The sequence below is a fragment of the Mustela nivalis genome, assembly GCF_964662115.1.
Source record: "Mustela nivalis genome assembly, chromosome: 9".
In the NCBI taxonomy this organism is placed as follows: domain Eukaryota; kingdom Metazoa; phylum Chordata; class Mammalia; order Carnivora; family Mustelidae; genus Mustela; species Mustela nivalis.
Window position 1 is genome coordinate 64,041,315 of NC_139028.1, and position 12,633 is coordinate 64,053,947.

Genomic DNA, 12,633 nt, shown 5'->3' on the forward strand with positions numbered 1-12,633 from the left:
GTCCGGGCAGCTCCCCCTCCACCTACACAGAACCACCGAAGGCCAGCAGAGAAGATTGAAGATGTAGAAATCACACTGGTGTGATGATGGGTTTACCCAGCCATTACTGCTACAATCAAGGCCAGGCTTGGCGTTTGGCCATTCTTGTTCTTTAGGCACCTTTGCATGATGATGACTCTTGAACAGAGCAAAAACAAGGAGGAGCATGGGACTGGGTAGCCTGGTGCACTCCTCCCACGTTTTGAATATTTTGTGCCTTTTTTTGTTGTCATTTTCTATGTCATCTCTCCTACCATAGCACAAAGTCTAGTGGGCCCTAGAAGCAGAGGGGGACAGCCCTCAGGCCTATCAGTGGTCCATTTTTATATGAGACTGGAGACCAGGCCTCATTCGGGGCACGGTCACAGAGAAACTGATCATGGGCACTCGTACAGTATATTACTGTGGCCACAAGGATGTGGCAAAGATCCTCATCTTTCTTCAAGTGGCTTTTGCTTGTCTGATTGAGTTTAATCAGATCATGTTGGCTACATAAGGAACTAGAAAGAGGGATTTCAGGAGAGGCTGGCTCCTCCCCACAGTTAGTCCCCAGACTGAGAAAGTGAAACCTTATTGGAAAAAAAGTGGACTGCCCTGAGTTTATCGCCAGTTGCATTAATGCACATCTCTTCCACAGCTAACAGATTTAAAACAGTAACAGTGTCCTTTGTATTAATATTTACGCCATTCATTTAGTGTTAGTGGAGCTAATACGGAGGGGCTGCACTCATAGCCGATTCTGATCCATCACATAGACTAATAGAAAGGAGGCTGCGGCTGAAGCAGAAATGGAGCTTCCAGATCTGAAATGAGCTGATTTAATGTTCTTTTTGTATTTGGGTATTTTTTCATCTTAATTTTTGCAGCATATAGTCTTCTGATCAATCTCTTTTGAGTCTGAACCTCTAGATAAATTGGGGACACATGCTTCCCTTGTTGAGCTTCTCTACTGGGGAGGCCCCTCGTGCTGTTTTATTCCCAAGCCCAAGCCCAGCCGGCCAGCCTGCGGCTGCTCCCAACCAGCAGCCAAACCCCACAGAAAGTACAGCTTCCCAGCTCCCCCTGACTCGACATTTCCTTGGGAGGAAGAACCACCTGTGGCTCATGGAGGAAACCAGCTGCCCGTGCAGAAGGACTAAAGGATGGCACACCGCACACAAGTGCAGACTGACAAGTTCTCCCTATGACCAGGAGAGCCGAGGAAGCGTTCTCCACAGGCTGGCGAGCTCGCAGTGGCAAGTGGCCCGGGGGAGGTCTCTGTGGGCACTCCACCCCCTGTGGAAGATAGGGAGAGCTGAACCCAGTGACGAGGGAGTTTTTGCAGTTGCTTTTTTTTTTCTTAAGAAATCAAATTTGCAGAATTCAGTCTAAAAGTTGTATTATGCTTTGAAAACTCCATCCCTCCTAAGAATCTTTAAAAACTTGAAATGCTTGCCAAATGTCCCCATGGGATTTTTGACCAAAAGTCAGGTTATAGCTGGAGAAATCTTCAGTTAGTCGTTTGATCACTTCAGTGACAGTACCCAGTGACGAGTCTTCTCTGTGATTTGGGGTTTTTATTTTGTTTTTTGCATTTCTTAACCTGTTGATCTATTTGAGGTCTTTTTGTGTTTATCAAACTTATTCTTAAGTTTAAAAAAGAAATGAAAAGGGTGGCTTTTTTAAGATTTTAAAGTTCTCTGTCATGTTAAAAATCTTCAAAGCACTTTAAACAATCCTCCAAGTGCTTAAATCAGGCAGTTCTCGCTACCCAGTCTTGTCTTCTCTCTTTAGCTAGCCAAATTGTCCTTGAATCTGGATTTTCCACATTCTCAGAGAGTCATTTGAAATCTTTTGTTATATTTTGAAATATTTTTTGGAAGAGCTGCTAATTTTATTTAAAAAAAAAAAAGAACAAAAGTTGTAAAAATATGCCTCCTTTTTAAACAGAACCCCTCCCTCCAGGACATATAATCCAGCATCACAGTGCACAGGGCCAGGCTCGGAGGGAGTGCCTCTGTGCAGATGTGCTTTCTTTACAGTGGCTGTAAAAAGTTTGTATTTATTATGTATAAAATGTTGAATAATAAAAAAAAAAAAGAAATTCAGTTTTCTAAGTTTTCCATATAAAAAAAATTTGAGTAAATAGACCTTTCCAAACAGACAATGCTTTTTATAAAAACATTCCTAGGCCTTCCTTTTTTAAACCATAAAACAGATAAAGAGGAAATAAATTCCCAGTCAACGGCCGAGTCCCTCTGGTTGCCACAGCCACATTTGAGGGCCAGGGCTCAGTCTGTTTAGGGAAGGACCCCACAGTTCTCTTCTTCGCAGAGCTGGGTATGTACAATATGCATTCTTCCAGATATTTTCTGTGCATAAAACTTATACACATACACATTGCCTTCCTATATACATGGGATTATATAATTAGATTTCCCTCATTCTGTTTGAAGGCTCTCTTCTATTCCATGGTTTGGATGTATCATAAATTAAGCCTGCTATAGTGATGGATGTTTAGATTGTCTCCATCCATTTGCCATTAGCAAGTGGAAAACAACATCTTGGTACATCATTCTTTATAAATTTGTTCCAGTAAAAATATTGGGTAAATTCCTAAATATGTAATTTGAGAGTTAGAAAGCTATATGAGCATTTGATTTTGTTGATTTTGCCAAATTGGCCTCCAAAATAATGGTATCTGTTGACACTCCCACCAGCAGCATGAGAGATGGCAGCATGGACTTTGGAGTCAGAAGGTCGAGTTAAATCCTGACTCCCACTTGATGGCTGTGGGAACCGAGGCTCCATGTCCTGGTGGAAACCTGAGGGTAATACTGTGGATCCAGAAAGGATGCATGGAGGCTGTGGCACCAGGTGGTCACCACCAACATTCCTCACTGCCACCTGTCCCCACCTTCCATGACCTTCCCTTCACTGCTCGGGTCCTTGCTCTCTTCCAGCCTCATAGTCACACAGGGCTGTCAAGGGAAGGAATGTTCCACAGAAATATGGGAGGGTGTACATTGAATACCACATTTGAGACTGCTGTTGGCATCAGAGGCTTAGTCTTGACCAGGGGACAGAGTTAAACTAACTGTCCCACCCCAGCTAAATTTTGGCCTCCTTCAAAAGAATAAACTGTCAAACAGTGAAGCCAAATTCACAGCACATTGCCTGGATCCCTTTCCTCTCTGACCTTTGACCCTCTCCCCACCCACAAGCCAGCCAGAGAGGCAAGTAGGAGGATGTCATCTGGCTTTACCCCTGCCACCACTTGATGGGGACAACCTTCCCCTCTGGGTTTCTGCATCCCCAGCTTTGAACGGAGTCGAATGAGATGATTTCCAAGGGCTTATCCAGCTCTTCTGTTAAGCTAGATCAGCTCAGTTCCTAGACACAATGAAAACACCACACAGAAAGATCACAGACTAACACAGAGACTTCTCAGGATGGTCAGAAATTGAAATTCAAGCCATTGAATTGGCCGACATCCGGCCTCCACTCCAAGCCATTGGACTCTCCGGCCTCCACTCCACCCCGGAGAAAGCAAACCATCCTCTGGATTATCACATCTCAGGCAATTGTGTTCACTCCCTGCCCAAGACCAGCCACAGCTGTCGGTTAGGGGGCTACTGCCTAACTTGAGTGGCTTCCCAACAAAATCTAGCTGTTCTGAATCTTTGCATTTATTTTGTTCATTCCAAAGAAGCTTTTCACAACAAAAACACAATGAAGTTACAGAAATCTTAGTTTAGAAAAAGAGAATTGTAATTTGTCTTGAAATCCTACAACTTGACACAAGCCGTGTTAAGTTTCCTCCTAGACTGTTCTGTCACTGTTGATCTGCCAAGAACCCTGTGAATGCCAAAGAGCATCTTGTTCCTGGATCATTTTCCCCTGGTCCCACTGGCCAAAAGAACAAGTACTTCTGCCATGTCTGTTTCTGAGAGCTCTGGTCTGGGAATGTTTTCCTGGAGTGTTCTCCTGAAACAACAGAAATGAAACCACAACTAGGGTTCACACGCTTTCCGCACTGCGTGCTTGTTCTCATCACCCCCTTGCTCCTGTGAGGGGTAGGGGAGGAGCCCAGTCAGAAGTCCTGTATTCAAGCCCCTGGCCACCCTGATCAGCCAAGGCCTGGCTTACCCTTTCGTCTTTCTGGGCCTTGCTTGTCTCATCTGTAAAGTGGGAATGAGAAGACAATACAAATGTCCTAAAATCCAGGAGGATTAACTGAAATAATGTGCAGAGAAGATGGAAATATGTTTGAGCAGTAGATGTGTGTTCAGAGGAAGAAAACAACCCGTACACAATGTAGTATGCTGACTCTCCACAGGTGGGTCCAAACCTGGTGCCACCAGGATTCTTCCAGAGAACTTCTTGAAGGCCGTGACCACCTCTATTCAATCCCTACTGGATATCAAATTCAAATTGCCCAGGTCTTGTTCTGGGCACTGGAGACCTAAATGACTCAGATCTCATCCCCATCACCAAGGGTCTCACATCTGGTGGGGAAGACTCAGGAATAGCAGACTCCAGCTAAGGTGTGTCTTCCAGCGACATGACCAAGGGGCAGGAGGAGCCCAGAATGAGGGCTTCTGGTTGTTTCTCCCTGTCAAGTCTTAGGCTCACTCAAGCCTGATTAGCCGGGGCAGACAGAGAAGGCAGTACTCCTGCCTGCAGACCAGCCCCAGAGAAGAGCTGTGTCACCTCTGGTGAGGCCCAGAGCTCTGGGACAGCAAGTGTCATGGGTGAGGAAAATCCTCCTCCCCGACCCCGGAAGACACTGACTTGCCCAAGGTCTCTTGGTAGAAGACCACTGGGAGCAGAGCCTGGGACAGACCAGGCCAGCCCCTCTCTCAGAACCTGAGGGCAGTTTTCAGAAAAGAGGGAGTCCTGGGTTTTTATCCCACCTCTGCTGTGTGACCCTGCACAGGACCCTGGCCCCTCTCTGGGCCTCAGCCCATGTGCACACAAGGGAAAGGCCATTTCAGTTTTGTCATTAGAGACCCAACTCAGGCAGGCAGCCCGAGTACCTGAGGACTGAAAACCTGGAAGGAATGCAGACCTATAAGGCAGAGGATACTGAAGGCCTACAGAGGCTTTTAGCCCCAGGACTCTCCTCACCCTCTGCTACCAACTTCAAAGGCTAGGTGGAGGGGCAGCCTTCCCAGCTGCCTCTCCTCTGAGCTCCCCCTGCTCATTCCTTGCCAGCCCCTCCTCCTCCACACCCACCCCTTCCCTGGAATGCCTTGGCCTTTCACTGGCCCTTCCAGACTTGCTCCTCCAGGAAGCATTCCTTCCAAGCAAGCTGAGCTGTGCATGTGCTCCCTGAGGAGAAGCAACTGTGCCCCAAGGGTGTGCTGTCAGATTGGCCCATGAAGAAGGGAACACTTACAGGAAGCAGAGGGGCTGGGGCCCCCAGAGCTGAGTCCATCATTTCAGAACACCTTTTTCTAGATTACCTAAGCCCTTCACAGCTGTCTTCACCTCCGTGAGGTCCCTGCCCCAAGTGGTGTAGACGGTAACAGCCTCCTGGGATTCAAATTCAGCTCACTCTTGTGGCCCTGCATGCCCCACACTTCAAGGGACCCTGACCCTCCATAATCAGGCCTAGGTGACCAGAGCCCAGAATGGAAAAAAAAAGAGGGCACAGGGAGGGCTTTAGGGTTAGACACAAGGCTAGAATCCCCCCGTAATGGTGGCAGCAGGGCACACACAGCTTGGGTACAGAGGGTGGGGGAGGGTGCCCTGCATAACAGGGATCCCAGATTCTCAAAATGTTATTTTGTTGTTTAAAAAAAAAAAGTCATGATCTAGCTGCGCCAGCTGTGTGATCTCACAATACTTCATCTGAGTGTCAATTTTATCACCTATGAAAGAAAGAAACTACCTCCCAAGGAGCTTGAGAGAAACAAGTAAGACACTGCCTGAAAAGTAGAGCACTGTGCCTGACATATAAGCATGCAGTACTGGTGGCTATTGGAAGGACTGGCTTTTCCAGCCATGAATCCCAGGAGACTGGAGAATGGCTCAGCAGACACTAAGCAGCTGGTGACTCCTGGTGGCCAGTGGGAGCCAGGACAAGGGGGTGGGCCTCAGGGGCTGAGGCTGGAAAATACTGGACTCCTAGCATCTGCAGCTGTTAGACTTGCTGAGTTAGCCATTTAATAGACATTTCCCAAGGCTCTCTCTGGCCCGGCCTAATCCCAGGAATTACTCTGTTCCCATCCTGGCCTCTTCTAAGAGCTCCCTGACTGAAAATGGAGGGAAGGAGACACAAAGAGGAACATAAGGAGAGAGGAGGCCCCTGGCCAGCCTGGTAAGTGAGGAAAGGCTCTCAGTGAGATTATCCCAAAGGACACATTTGAATTGGGGGCTGGGAGGGAAGAACATTCTGGGCAGAGAGAAAAATCAATGTGCAAAGCACATTCAGAGTAGCAAGGAAATGAAAATGCAGCTGAGGTCAGCGGGCTCACTCCTAAAGGGTTTGGATTTAATGCCAAGCAGCTTCTCTGCAGGCAGCCTGGGAGCTTGAAAGGGTTGTATCTGTGACCAGGATACCCTGGAAAGTCACTCTGGCCATGACAAGGGGCCTGGCTGGAGACACAGCAAGACTAGAGGGGGCCCTGCGTGGCAGCTGGGTTAAAGTTAGACACTCCAGCCCCTGGTGCCGGGGTATGTGGGGCAGGAGGGGAAGAGACTTCTGTCAGGGGAGATGATGTCTGGGAGGCAGGTAGGTATGTCACCTAGAGCCCAGGGGACAGCTGGGGCAAGAGCAGTGACCGGAGAGTCAGCAGAGTGTAGACTGGGTATTTAATCAACACGTCCTTTTTGGCCTGTGCTAAGAGCTTTACAGATGCTAATACCTGGAGTCCATACAGTACGTTCTGGTTTTTTTGAGAGAGAGAAACAGTGTGTGAATAGGAAGGGGGAAGGGGCAGAGAGGGAGGGAGAATGAATCAAGCTGACTGCTGAGCGCAGAGTCTGCTGCAGGGCTTCATCTCACAACCCCAAGATCACAACCTGAGTGGAAACAAAGAGGCAGACACTTGGACTGCGCCACCTAGGCACCCTCTGAGGCGAGTACTACTATTTCCCCCTTTCACAGAGAAGGAAACTAAGGCACAAAGGTGTTAAGGAACCGGCTTAAAATCACCCAGCTACTGAACAGTGGGCTATGACTCTGACACAGACAGCCTGGCTGTGGAGTTCAGGCTCTCAGCGGCCTACTGCTCATCCTGGGAATGGCTTCCAAACCCTGGAAAGGGCAATGACCCCCAGGAGACTTTGGAAGGTCATAAAGTAGGACACTGAGAATTGCAGAGTAAAGCCTTTGAATCTCAGATGAGCAGCACTCCACAGTAAGGTCCTAGCACTTGGGGACAGAAGTCCCTTCTGTTGTCTTGTAACTGGCAGTGGCTGTCCTACTGATGACTCCTCCAAGCCTGAGGCTGACAGAGTGGCACCCAGGCTCTGCCCTGCTGGGCCTGCCTTATACTCCAGAGGCTTGTGGTGCCCCCATAAGTGAAGTCCTAACCCAGGCCCAGCCCACAGCTGTCCTCCCCAACACTCAGACCTGTACAGACCGTTCCCCCCACTTTCTGGGCTCCACCTCTGGAGCGAGAATGTGCCCCCATCTAAAGACAGGCCTGGTATACTAAGTACTTGACATCAAGTATTAGGACCCTTTCCACCAGAGCCCCTCCAGCTGCTTCTCATGCTCCTTCCTTGGAACTCCCAACCACCCCCTCCACAGCCTCAGCCTGCTCCGGGTGCCTGAAGTAGGAGGGCCCAAGGTGTTGGCTTGGTCTCTGGACCAGCTTGGCCCAAGGGTGAAATTCCCATGGCTCCAAGAGCCACTGCCCTTTGCTGCCTGTGACGTGAACAGCAGTGAGGCCAGACTGGCTCTGCCCCAGCTCTGTGCAGCAGGAGGAAGGGGGCCAAGCCCAGGTGTCCTTGAGCCACCAGCCCAAAAGCTTCTGCTACCTGAATGCTGCAAAGAGGCAAGCAGACACCAGTTTAGATGCAATTTTTTTTCACTTATGTCAAAGAAAGTAAGAAATCAGAGATTCAAAACAAACAAAATATACTATAATTCCCCCCACACACACACACACAAACTTTTTTTTTTAAACAGACAGGCCAGGTCCTGCCAGGCCTTATTCCCCATTAAATGCCCCAAGGTCACCACCCCCCAACCCCCAGCCCCACTTGCTCTGGAGTCCTGTGAGCAGTGGGAAGCTGTCCTCTGGGTTTGGGCTTCAGACTCGAGCTTCAGCCCTGGCAGGAGGAGTCATGACACTAGCGCCAGAGCACGACCTTCCTGGCCTGGTCCACGCTCACCACATGGCTCCCTGAGGCACACCAGGCCACAGCGTTGATAGCAGTGCTGAGAACAGGAAGGGACAGGCTTCAGGGAGGCATCAGAAGCCAGATCTGCAGCCTGGGTTCTGCCCCTCATTATGGGAACCAGGAATTTTGAGGCTCTCTCTGAGCCTGCTGCCTCTCCTATAAAATGGGCTCACAGAGCTGTGCGCACAGGAAAGAACCTTGAGAACTAAGAAGGGCTCAGGGGTGGGGGAGGATGTGGGGACAAGGGCTGGGGACTCCAGGGTCCCAAGCATGTCATAACTCGGAACTTGCTGAGCAGCCCTGGGGCCGGGGATCGGGGAGAGGGGTGGGCAATGGCCCTGTGGCTGAGGTGGGGTGTGGGGGCTGTGCTCACCAGTGGGGTCCCCGCAGACTACCCTCCAGCTTGCCGGTGTCTACATCCCAGATGTAAAGGGCTCCATCCCAGGAACCTGCCAGCGCATAGCTTCTGTCCGGGCTGCAGTGGCCACAGCAGAGCAAGCAAGGGATGACCAGAAGTGAGGACACACACATGCAGACACAGACGTGTCCACGCAGACACGGACGTACGCGGTCAGGTGGGGCACACTTAGGGACAGGCCCACGCTCTCACAGACACACCTGAACACAGCTTTGGTCCAATCAGAACCGCACCTGAAGCCATCAGCCCTGAGGACCCAGAGAATCAGGGTCAGAATGAACATGGCCGCCGGTCCCTGCCCTCAGGAGCTTCAAGAGCTTCCTCCCTCCATCAAGAGCTTGGGACACCTCGACAGGCCCTGGTCCCGAAGGGCCTCCAGGATGGGTCCCCCACTGAAAGGTCCAGAAAGGCCCTTAACAAAGGATGAGAAACCCAGCTGCCCCAGCCAAAGCCACAGTGTCAGGGAGCCCGGGGCAGGTACCTGAACACCTGGCGGATATTGCTGACACGAAGGTCAATAACCTTGAGCGTGTCATCTCGGGAACAGCTGAGCAGATGCAGCTGGTCATAGCTGAGGTTCAGGGAGGTGACCCGGCCCTGCACAGGGATGACCTGGGTGCAGCAGGGGACCCTGAGGATTGGAAACAGGTAGGGATGAGGAACAGCCCACCGAGGCCACTCCTGACAGGTTAACAAAGTCAGGTGGTGCCCCCGGGTCTCAGATCACTAGGACCAGGTCTGCAGCTGGCTAATCTCCCTTCTCCCACTGTGGCCAGCCCCTCCCAGAGGAACTTAGCCAGCCTCTGAGTGGAAGCTGGGGCCTCGAAACCCTGGGGTCACTAAAATAAGTGAAAACAATGAGAGCTGCCTTTCAGCGTGTGAGAGAGAGCAGAGGGTTTCCAACAACAGTCACCGCACACCCGGAAGGAGGACCTAGAGACAGGCTTGGCACTGGCTCCAACACTGGCTTTTATAAATCACCCAAACCCAGTGCTGGGCTCTAAAGTGAAAGAACAACTAGAACTTTGTTTCCTTTGATTAAAAGGTAGTAACCACGTAGAAGAGGGGGCTCCTCCATTTTGGTTGGTGAAGCCCAGGCCAAGTCCAGCAGCTGCACCAAGAGTCACTAAAAAGGTGCCATAGGTCCCCAGAGGCAGCAGAGCCTTCAAGGGGCCACACTTAGCACTTCCCTGAGGTGCCTCTGTGGCTGCATGGCCAGAGAAAGGAAAGAGAACACAGGAAGCCTGCCCCCATGCCTCAACCACGCACAGCCCATGCTTGTCACCTGCTGTCCCAGAATCGGATCTTCTGGTCATAGTGGCCACTAATGATGACATGGTCCCCACACACCACATCATTACAGTAGGAAAGGACATTGATGGTCCTGGAGCCTGGGGACCAAGGAGCAGAGCCCTAGCCTCAGAAAAAGGTTGTTGGAAGCCATCCCACAGGACATCCAAAGAAGCTGAGGTCCAAAAGCCCCAGAGGAGTACCTGTCCTCCCCACACTAGAAGCCAGGTCCTGTTTCCCCGCCCAAAGCCTGAGGTCACCAAGAAACCAGGCAGAAAGCATTATTGGGGAGGAGAGGCCATGGGAGGTTTCATCCCAAATGCCTGTGAAGTTTAGAGCCATTCCAGAGCACAGACTGAGGTATCCTTGAACCAGTTTGGGGGTGCCAGCAGGTAGGGAAGGGGAGGTAGGGGCTGGGCCTCACAGTAGGCACGACCGAGGTCCCACTCCTTCACCGTCCGGTCTCGGCTCCCAGTCACCGCCTGATGCCTCGTTAGCTTGAATTTGGCAGCTGTCACCTTGTCTGTGTGTCCAGACAGTGTCTCCTGCCCACCCCCATCCCACATATGGATCAAGGACATTGCCAAGACCCAAGGCACGACCTCTGACCCCCAGGGCTGCCTCCTCAGTCAGGCCTTACCTTGGACTGTACCTCCCCCACCTTCCAGATCTGGGCGGCCTGATTGTAAGTAGCTGCTAATACCTGTGAGCCCTGGAAAGATGGAAGGGGAAGGCGAAGGCCCTTAACCTGGACCTGGACAGAAGCAATATCCCTCAGGCCAGAGAGCTGGGGCAGGGGCTGCCTTAGAGCTTCCCAGATCATCCAAGCAGGGAGAGCAGCCTCCAGGCCCAGGGAAGAGTTGTGTAGCAGCCAGACGGACTGGTTCTAGGACACCCACGATGTTCCCTTATGTCCCAGAGCCCCCACCTGCCCAGTGTGGAGAGCGGGTTGGGGAGCCCACACAACAGGCACACCATGTCACTGAGGCTAAGTCCCCTCACCGAAGGGTCGAAGTCCACACTGGTGATGCTGCCACCAGCTCCTTCAAGGGTTTGGTTGGCCTCCAGACGACCTGGGGGTACCGGAAAAGGACAGGTGAAATGAAATCACTAACCACATGAAGAGGAGAAACTGGGAAGATTAGTCTCTCCCAAGTTAGAGGAAAGAATTCTGGGGGCCTGGGCTGGAGACTGCGCCTTCCCAAACTGCCACTGGGGGCTCTGGGGACAGCTGATCACCTCACAGAGCTGCAGAGGACCAGAGAGAAGGGACTGTCCCCAGGTCACACAGCAAGCCAGCACCAGACCTTTCTCTAGGAAGCCTCTAGGAAATGATTGTGACTCCCCACCACATCCGCCTCTACAAGCACAGGGTAGACCACTGACACTCATCTCCTGAGTTCTGAGAGCTCAAGTGATACCAGAAGAGGAAGTCACCTGCTGGACCCCAGGGACCTGCTTCTCAAGGGCCTACCCCTGCAGAATCTAATGAGAAGGGACCCCCATTTCCCCTAACAGGGACCATCTGAGCCGGGCCCTCCCCATCCCGCAGACCTGGATCCCAGCAGCTAGGAGGCTCAGACCAGAACTCTTGCCAAGGGGTCATCTGGCCACCGCCCACAGAAATATTACATGTGAGGAAACACAAACAGATCTAAGACTTTCGACCACCAAGCAGCAAGCTGAGGGTGGGCTCTGGAGAGAAAGCAAGAGGTTGGCCCATAGAGGAGAAACCCTTACCTCCTACAACATTCCAGAGCTGGATGAGGCGGTCAGCCCCTCCGGTGGCCAGGAGGCTGCTGCTGGGACCAAAACAAACAGCATTGACCTCGGAGAGGTGGGCATCCTATGGGGAAAAAAGAGGCTGGTGCCTCTGGTCCCCACCACACACACCTCTCTGCACACACTCACAGGCTCTCTCTCACACACACCCCTGCGGCTTTCCCATAGTTCCCTGCCTGGCCTCCTGACCTCCCCTCCAGCCCATCCCCGGTTACTAAATGCTGAGAGGGTTCTGCCACTGGCTGGGAAAGGAAACGTGCGCTCTAGCTGAGGAGCCAGCCTTGTCTCCTTGCACCCCTGGGGCCTACACTCCCCACACAGGAGCCTCGGGCATGTGGTGCAGCCCCTCCCTTACCAGCACATCCTGCACTTGGGTAGGAGGTCGGGCAGCCACACACACAGGGATGCTCTGATATCGCTGCTCAGGAGCTCCCCCAACCGAGTGGCCTCTCCTCTTCTTGAAACTGGGCGGGGGGGCAGGTGTGAGGAAGGCATCCGGCAAGGCCTTCTGACATGGGAGTCTCACACTCCCGAGGCAGCAACAATGGAAAGCAGACAAGACAGGTGGCAGAACATGGCCTGGGGGGGTAGGGGGCAGCCAGCTTGCTCCCAACCCAGCCTCTGACCCCAAGGGTCCCGGTGAAGACGGGAAAGGCACAGAGGTAAGGAGAAGTTGGTGGATGTGGGGCAACCCCTGGGCTGCGGTTTCAGTCCGAGCCTTGCTGCCACTTGGCTCTGGGACCCTGAGCAAGTCCTGACGCATCTCA

General features: G+C 51.8%; 2 protein-coding genes across 20 annotated transcripts in view; one reads left to right on the plus strand and one right to left on the minus strand.

The window, feature by feature from the left end:
* FCHSD2 (FCH and double SH3 domains 2) overlaps positions 1–2,122 on the plus strand; it is a 284,078-nt gene extending 281,956 nt beyond the window's left edge. For all 3 annotated transcript variants that reach the window (XM_082749741.1, XM_082749740.1, XM_082749742.1), the window contains one exon: positions 1–2,122. In XM_082749741.1, the coding sequence (XP_082605867.1) occupies positions 1–84 (84 nt within the window). In that variant the 3' untranslated portion in view covers positions 85–2,122.
* Positions 7–12,633, minus strand: part of ATG16L2 (autophagy related 16 like 2) — a 24,986-nt gene continuing 12,359 nt past the window's right edge. For 13 of the 17 annotated variants that reach the window (XM_082749739.1, XM_082749735.1, XM_082749730.1 and 10 more), the window contains 10 exons: positions 12,222–12,330; positions 11,825–11,930; positions 11,087–11,157; positions 10,725–10,796; positions 10,509–10,629; positions 10,080–10,185; positions 9,276–9,425; positions 8,995–9,042; positions 8,750–8,851; positions 8,043–8,413 (listed from right to left, as the gene is read on the minus strand). In XM_082749739.1, coding sequence (XP_082605865.1) covers positions 8,326–8,413; positions 8,750–8,851; positions 8,995–9,042; positions 9,276–9,425; positions 10,080–10,185; positions 10,509–10,629; positions 10,725–10,796; positions 11,087–11,157; positions 11,825–11,930; positions 12,222–12,330 — 973 coding nt within the window. In that variant the 3' untranslated portion in view covers positions 8,043–8,325. Of the gene's footprint in view, positions 8,018–8,042; positions 8,414–8,749; positions 8,852–8,994; positions 9,043–9,275; positions 9,426–10,079; positions 10,186–10,508; positions 10,630–10,724; positions 10,797–11,086; positions 11,158–11,824; positions 11,931–12,221; positions 12,331–12,633 lie in introns of those variants that run through there. The other 4 variants (XR_014316457.1, XR_014316458.1, XR_014316459.1 and 1 more) reach the window with 2 other exon arrangements.